At 43.0% G+C, this 8811-nt stretch overlaps 1 protein-coding gene across 1 annotated transcript in view; it reads right to left on the bottom strand.

Moving 5' to 3' along the window:
• Positions 1-6989, bottom strand: part of TULP3 (TUB like protein 3) — a 68620-nt gene extending 61631 nt beyond the window's left edge. Inside the window, exon 1 of the mRNA XM_080812068.1 lies at positions 6909-6989. Within this exon, the coding sequence (XP_080668194.1) occupies positions 6909-6949 (41 nt within the window). The 5' untranslated portion in view covers positions 6950-6989. The remainder of the gene's footprint in view (positions 1-6908) is intronic.
• Between the last annotated feature and the right edge of the window lie 1822 nt (positions 6990-8811).

Here is an 8811-nt window from a genome sequence, read left to right on the forward strand (position 1 = left end):
CCCTACCTCACAGCATACACAAAATGAATCAAAGGCCTAAATATAAGGTTTAAAAACCTTAGAAAAACACATCTGACCAAATTTTATAAACCTGGACTAGGCAATGATTGCTTAGGTGCAACACCAAAAACAAAAGAGATTAAAAAAAAAAAACTAATAAACTGGACTACATCAAAATAAAATACATTTGCACTTCAAAAGACACCATCAAGAAAGTGCAAAGGCAACCTACTGACAAGATAATATGTATAAATCATTTATCTGATGGGGATTTGTATCCAGAAGACCTATAAAGAACTCTTACAACTAAGTAATAAAAAGACAACCCAATTTAAGAACAGGCAAAGTAAATGAATGGATATTTCTCTAAAAATATAGGAATGATCAATAAGCATATAACAAAGCTCAATTATTCATCATTAAAGGAATGCAAACCAAAAGCATAATGAGATGCTATTTCACATCCATGAGGAAGGCTATCATCAAAAAGACAGACAATAACAAGTAATGGCGAGGAGGTAAAGAAAGGAAGCCCAGCTCCTTGCTGCAGGGAATGTAAAACGTTGCAGCCATTTTGGAAAACAAGTCTGCTAGTTCCTCAAGTTGTAAGACACAAGAGTGACCATATGACCCAATAACTCCACTTAGGTATATATGTAAAAGAAATGAAAATATATGTGCACACAAAGACCTGGATACTAATGTCCGAAGCAGCATTATTAAAAATAGACAAAAAGTGGAACAACTTAGCATGCTAACCTGCACCACTGACCACACACACTCCAGCAGTCAGCAGTCTGGAACTGCACTACTATGGTATTTCAACAAGTCTGCCAAGAATCTTTTCAGTCAGGAGGCCCATTCATTTGGTATTTTTAGGTAGCAGAATTTCTAAGCCAGTGAGTAGATTCTGAAGAAACCCATGAGAGGAGTTGATTAGTTGTATATAGTGAAAAGGAGTCATCAGGTTTCACCGTCTGGACTGATTCTGGTGTCAGGTAAGTAGGGCAATAGCTATTACTAAAGTAATTTCCTCTAAGTCAATTGACAGAGTTACTTTGTCCCAGTCCCAAATGTCAGTCCTAGAAGGCTGTGTTTTCACATGCACTGAGACATCGAGAACACCTCTGGCTAGCATAAAACACCGCTTCTGGGAAAAGGGATAGGAAGATCAAATTAGAACTGCCAGAAAAGACTCCTTTGAAACCTATCCTTCCTCATCTGAGGACAAATGTTAGTATTCTAGGCTCAGCCCTTTTCTACTTGAATGACTGCCACAATCTGCAACTAACTTAATTGAAGCCAGGGAATGAAAATCCATTTCCTAAGAGGCCCATTTAGTGGGCCTATTTCTTTTCTTCAGAAAGAAGGAGGAATTGTTTGCGGGGAGAGAGGCAATGAGAAGGAAAAGTTGGTAACTGATTGAATCATTCATTTGGCCCCAAATAATGCAGCAAGAAAAATTAGAGTGAAACCCTCTTCATTTGCATGTTCCACAGAGTAAAAGCAAAAACATTCTTTTGAGTGAACTAAACAGAAAGGTTATTTTAAATGAATAATTTGAGTCAGAAGTCAAAGAATTCATTTCTTCTGGATGTAAAACAAATGTTACTCAGAATCTAAGTTCATTCTGCCTTTTGCCTGATTCTCCTTTCCTCAGGGTTACATTTCTCTCTTCAGGAATATTTCTTACTCCCTTTCTAGTTCTTGGATAAAGATGAAAGTGAATTTGTTTGCCTAACAATACCAAGGAAATATTTCCACTCCCTTTCCATTGGATGAAATTAATACTTCACTAAAATGTCTGATTTCTTCAACTGCTCATGCTAAAAACAATTAGAATGTAATCAGTATCCACTGTCATCATTTATTTGTAAAAATGGCATCCAGAATATTTGGAATAGATATTTTGATAATACATGGTCAGGGGGTGGGGGGCGGAAGCGGAGACTAGAAATCAAAAGCCTGGATTTTACTTTTGAATTTTACTTTTGACTGCATCATTTACTTGTCATGTGACCTTAGGTATATCACATCCTTTCTCATTCTTAACTTCTCCATATATAATATGAAGATCACAATACCAGCCCTGCTTTCTTCGGACATATGAAGCTCAAGAGAGATCAAATGAGTGACAATGCTATGAGGGCAGCAAAGGATACTCAAATGTAAGCCTTATTACTGAACATTTTATCTTGACAGATAATCCCTTTTTTTAAAAGATGTATTTATTTATTTATTTATTTGACAGAGAGAGAGAGAGAGAGAGAGAGAGAAAGAAAGATCACAAGTAGGCAGAGGCAGGCGGGGTGGGGGGTGGGAAGCAGGCTCCCCGCGGAGCAGAGAGCCCAACATGGGGCTTGATCCCAGGACCCTGAGATCATGACCTGAGCCGAAGGCAGAGGTCCAACCCACTGACCCACCCAGGCACCCCTCAGATTTTGCCTTTCATTTTTTTTTTAGATTTTTTTTTTTTTAGATTTTCCCTTTTAAAACAGCACAGCTTAAGACCTTTACTTAGCCAAAAAACTCCTCTCTACTTTATCTATAGTTCATATGGCATTGCCGTAACAAAATTATACTATGTTTCTTTTTTTTTAAAGATTTTTACTTATTTATTTGACAGAGAGAGACAGAGCGAGAGAGGGAACACAAGCAGGGGGAGGGGGAGAGGGCAGCCCCCCCCTCCACCCACTGAGCAGGGAGCCCAATGCAGGGCTCAATCCAAGGACCCCAGGATCATTAGCAGACACTAATGACTGAGCCACCCAGGCCCCCTACACTGTTTCAACAGTGATACAAGTCAATTGTCTATCAAATTGGTTGCATTCTAGAGGCACCTGGGTGGCTCAGTGGGTTAAACCTCTGGTCATGATCTCAGGGTCCTGGGATCAAGCCCCGCAAGGGGCTCCCCGCTCAGCGGGGAGTCTGCTTCCTCTGCCTGCCTCTCTGCCTACTTGTGATCTCTGTCTGTCAAATAAATAAATAAAATCTTTTAAAACAAATTGGTTGCATTCTAAAACCTAAAATCAAAGGCAAACTACAGATGTACTGAAGTTTTTTCCTGAAACACTGAACACCAAGATTTATTCTTCTAAGAGCCTGTCTGAAAAATAATACTTGTTTTCTTCTTACGGTCTTATTTTCTACACTTTAATTACCACAAGAAAAATTTTGCAGTAACTATAGTTCATATTCTAAAAACACCTCGTCAATGATGAAAGTAGACAGTAGGGTTTAAAGTGTTCTATTTTACCCTAAAATTCAAAATCATCAAACTTTAGGAGTAGGAAAGGAATATTTATAGATTATTTAACACAATATCTTTGGAAGGTCCCCTAAGATGTCCATCAATGAATGAACAAGGTGACATGGAGACAGCAAGACATATTTTTCACTGAATATTATTTTGTATCTTTTGAAATTTGAGCCATGCATTATTTAAAAATATATATGTCATTTTATATATTTGTTATAAATCTCTGAGGGAATCCAAAGAAGCCCTCATTTTCCAGAGGAGAAAACTAAAGCCAAAAAACTAGAGGAGCTGGGGCACCTGGGTGGCTCAGTGGGTTAAAGCCTCTGCCTTCGGCTCAGGTCATGATCCCAGGGTCCTGGGATGGAGTCCCACATCAGGGCTAGGCAGGGAGCCTGCTTCCTCCTCTCTCTCTCTCTCTCTCTGCCTGCCTCTGCCTACTTGTGATCTCTGTCTGTCAAATAAATAATAAATAAAATTTAAAAAAAAAAAAGTATATGAGCTGCTCAAATCATACTGCCAGAGAGTAAAAAAGCTGGGACTAGAACTCAGGAACCCAGTAGAAGTTTCCAGTGTCTCCCACAATGCCATGTGGTAAAACAGCAAACGCCATCTTATAAACAATAAAAGTATTACTATAACCTTCTTCAGAACCACGGTCTTCCAGGGGTTCTGTGACTCACATGACACAGTACTCATCATTCATGTTTTTGCAGAAGTTCTAAAGCAGCGAGACAGAGATGGCAATCATTATCAAGCCAGGTATTAAAATGAGTAAATAAAGACAGCACATCAGTCAGCATGTGGCCATGGCGTCTTCCCTCAAGCATAAGTGGATTTAAGCCTTAACCAGGCCAGGAAAATTTTGCAGCCTTCATTATTTCTGACAGTAAGGACATCTGATGAGGCAGAATAGATTTAGCAGAACAAAGAGCTTATTTCTAGTGAATGGATTCGGAAGAGATAAAGCAAAAGCAGAGCACAGGAAATTCTAGTTTGAAAGAAGCCTTAATAATTCCACTCTTCTCAAACAGGAGAACGAAAGGAATGATCAAGGCCCCTTCTCGTCCCAAAGTCCTCAAATACGGAGAAGCAAGGCAACTTCAACTCTGCCTCCGAGTAATTCAAGCGTATATTTCCCCTTAGTAAGAACAAATGTTAGCATTTTCTTTCAATGGGCACAGATGCAGGAAAAACAGCAGAGTTTCCATAGGAAAGAATAAGCGAAGTCAGAAATGAAAACTATTCCAAAAAATGTCTGAGTCTGTCTGCTTGGAACAGAAGGGTCTCAGAAAAAAGAATATTTACTGCAGAGGATTAGCCTCTCCTTCCTAGGTCTGCATTTGGAGAAATACATGCATGTTTGATGTTATTAGGAGCTTTTAATATCTGCCAAACATACAGCAGTCATGGATTAGTTATTTTAAGCACTGGGTAAGTCTATTTGCCAACAATTAGTTGATCTGATGAACCATTCAAAAAAGAGAAAGGGGCACACCTGGCTGGTGCAGAAGGTAAAGTGGCTGACCCTTGGATTTTGGCTCAGGTCACGTAGTCTCAGTCCTGGGATCCAACCCAGTGGGAAGTCTACTTCAGGATTCTCTCCCTCTGCCCCTCCCCGTGCTCGCTCACTGTCACATGCACATACACTCTCTAAAATAAATAAATCTTCCAAAAGAGAGAACGTGAGAGAGGATAACAAGCCTGGACAATACATAACCTCCAGCTACTATGACTGTTTTTATTCCTAATGAGAAAGTATGGATAAACCACAGGCTAGAACATTCTTAGTCAACTGGGTCACAAGGTCACATCACATGGAGAAATCTCTCACCATACCTTCAATTCTCTATCAGGGACAAAGGCCAGAGAAAGCTCAAGTTCTAGCACTAGCCAGGCATGGTCATCTCCAGGGACTCTATAATACAAAATGCCTAGCTTCAACAAAGGTCCTGAGAGTGATGTTTCGAATTCCATCCCCAATTTTCACCCGCTATTTCAGAAATAGGAAAAATAATTGAAGTTTGTTAGTAATTTTTCCACTTCATTGAAAAGAAATCTTCCTCATGGTAAACAATCAAAGGAAACATGGTAAAATTCAAAGGAAAAAAAAATCACAGGATATCAGATGTTATACTTCACATCGAAAGGTATTAATACCAAAAACTGTATCAATGTATTTCACCAAAAACATTAAACACGCAACCTGAAGCCAAAATAGAAGAGACATTCCACTCCTTCTCAGCAACAACTGAGTTAAACAGTGATAGAAACTGCACTTAATATTACCTAGGGCAGTAGAAACATTAAGTGAATCACACTCTCCTTTGATGCCAATTTTTAAACTAAAGAGCTGTTTTCTTTGCAAAGAAAAAGAGGGGAAAACTTTAAAATCATCCCTTTAAACTTCAGATCCAACAGATTAAAAGCTACTTTGCCTCCTGGTCTCAGTTTCAAAGTCAATTCCTCACCCCACCTCCCAAAAATCACGAGTCATATATCAAATATCTGGTACCCAAGAAATTTATTGCCATAAATTCATTCAATTAATTTACTGAATGACCACACTGAACATACACCATCTGAATTCAACAAAGACGCTGAATTTTATCTTTATGTCCTCCTAGCATTTCGATAGTTATACTGGTAAACGTGGGTTATTTTCTCTCAATTTGAGAAAAAGAAAGTGCAGTGAACAAATCTTTCAGGTAGCAGCTATCTCATAAATAAAATCTAATGAAAGGGGAAAATAGGGGTTCTCTATGCCAACACCTCCTTGTGACGTTTTTAAGTGGTTTAGAATCGTCTAAATATCTACTAATCTAAGTATCAGACTAAATCCTTACATGCTACATCTTTATTTGCCATGATAATGGCATAAAAAGCGGGGAATACTGTTGGCGTGTATAAGTACAATTCTCCGACAATGCCGAAGTTTGAAGCCAATGAATTCATGCCGCTCCCCCTTAACTTTCCATTAACCTAGCTAACAAGAAATTGACAGACTGAGATTTCGGATTGTTTTATTTCCCAGGCTCTCCCTCTGGCGGAGGCAGGAAAGACGAGCGCAAACAAGGGATATGGTACACTGAAAATAAGACGAACTATCCTAAATAAAAGACAATTACTATGAAGCTGACAGAAGCGAAAGATTAGTTTTGCACTTTCAGCCCTCGGACTCCGTTCCAGAATTCAGCACCGCCTGCCAAAAGCAATGGCATTAGAGCAAATGATTAAATATCACCCACAACCTTCCGCCTCGACACCCCCGGGAAGGACTTCATCCACCTCAGTTATGATCCGGGCAGTGCGTGAGGAGCAGGGCTAACGCATTTTGAGTAAGCGAGGCCCACAGAGAGCAAGACGAGCTCGTAACGAAAACTCCAAGAGTTTCCCAAGCAGGGACCTGAACACAAAGTCCCTGCTCTCGGTGCAGGCTGCAGAGCCGCTGCCTCCTACCGCTCACCGGGAAAAAGGGATCCTCCACCGCGGAGCTGGGGGCCCAAAACTCGCCTCCTGCCGCCAAATCCGTCCCTCCCTCCCCGACCCGAGCCCACCACCCTCTCTTCAGAGCTCCCAGAGAGGACCGCCATGGTCTCACTCAGTCCTTCCGCCCCGCTCGAGACGAGACCAGCCGCCACCCCTCTCGGACCTGTCCCCGCGGGGTCCGAGCCGGCAGCGCGACGCCTCCATCCCCGCGACTCAGGAAGTGGCAACCAAGTCCAGAACCCCCGACGCCCCTGCTAGGGTGGCAAGCCTGGCCGGCAGCCGGGCCCCACCCCCTGGCAACCGCACCCTGCACTGTTGCCTCCGCCTATTGGTCCTCGTGCCCATCGCTCGTCTCTCATTGGCTATTGCTGCCGCCTGGCGATGCGGGAGGGTTTCTAGGGGGCGGAGGCGCCGGGAGTTAAAGGCGCCTGCGCCCGAACTCGGGTGACGCGCTGGGTAAGGCTGGGTCCCCCGAGCGCTTCTCCCGGGTGGGATGGGGTGGAGGGCGGAGGGATGTGTTCGCGTCAGTCGCGTTGGCTCCCAGCGTGGGGGAAGTCAGTTTGTCGGAGGAGCGGCCCATCCCCCTAACCGCCACCCACGGAGCGGCCTCCCCGCGTCGCCGCCGTTTGTACCCAGGGGCCACCCAGAGCGCTCTCCGGAGGTCTGTAATGTTAGGACTCACTCATAGACCTCTGCCGGCGCCCTCACAGTCCGGGCCCTCCCGACACCAGAGCCTTCCGGGAAGCACACTTGCACCCTCTCCAGCAGTCATTGCCGTTGAATGCATCTTTCATAGTTATCTGGTCTCGCATTCCAACTGCACAAAATTCCTTCCGCCTTCCCTACTCCAGCCCAAGCTTTTACAGCATTGCTAGGTCAATTCTACAGATTTAAAGAACCTTTCCCATTTACCTCTCCGTGGATGATCTTCAAACATCCATATCCCATGAGACTCCCTATCCAAATATGTACTCTCATTTCCAATAAATCTTGTCGCCACTTCCTTTCTCACCACCAATGTACACGTATTATTGTAACCCCATGTTACAATAATGTTACCGCATGTTGTCTTTATAGCATCGGAGGTCAGCTGTTTCCACACTGGTTTGCCTTTCTTTTTTTTTTTAAGATTTTATTTATTTATTTGACAGACAGAGATCACAAGTAGGCAGAGAGGCAGGCAGAGAGAGAGGGGGAAAGCAGGCTCCCCGCTCAGCAGAGAGCCCGATGCGGGGCTTGATCCCAGGACTCTGGGATCATGACCTGAGCCGAAGGCAGCGGCTTTAATCCACTGAGCCACCCAGGTGCCCCCTGGTTTGCCTTTCTAAGAGGCACAGAAGTTGGCACAAGCTGGGAGAGCAGAGCATCGCTTCGACGTGTCAGCCTCTGCTCTCTGGGGGACCCTAAACACAGTTGATTATGGGGGCTTCAGAGTCCCATCTATGAAATAAACAGAATAATCCCTGCTTGTTTAGCTCCGGCTAGACGGGGCAGATTAGGTGCTTAAAACTGAATGGATGCAGTTGAAAGAGATGCTATCTGTATTGGTGAAAGGGCAACGGAGGCAGTTTTTGACTGAGCAGTTGTGCTCTAGTTACAGTAAGTAGTCTTCTCTGACAAGTTTCCGTATTTAATTACATACATTTCAAGAAATCATTTTCCCACCCTATTTGATATTTACAGATTAGTTCGGATGCAAATAAAAAAACCAAAATACGGCAAACCTAAGCAACTTATCTACATCCCCTTTATGACCCCTGACCCCATTGTATTCAGTTAGGGCTTGCTGCCTTTCCTCACCTTGGCCTTTGAGCAGAGGAGCAAGGTTGCAGAGGGGACAGCTCAGCTACAAAGTCGCAGAGTTTGCTTTAATTTTTCCCGCCCATCATGTCATAAAGGAAGCTGCTGCTGAGCCTGACACAGAGTTGGTACTCAAAAATGTGGAATGAATTAGTCTGAATGAGGTGATTTGAGGATTAGTGGTTTTTAAAAAACAATGAAGACAGACCTTTTGTGGAGAAGGCAGTATTGCTGAGTGATTAGTAATCAGAAGCAGGGGACTCTAA

Source organism: Martes martes (genome assembly GCF_963455335.1).
Source record: "Martes martes genome assembly, chromosome: 8".
Taxonomy (NCBI): Eukaryota; Metazoa; Chordata; class Mammalia; order Carnivora; family Mustelidae; genus Martes; species Martes martes.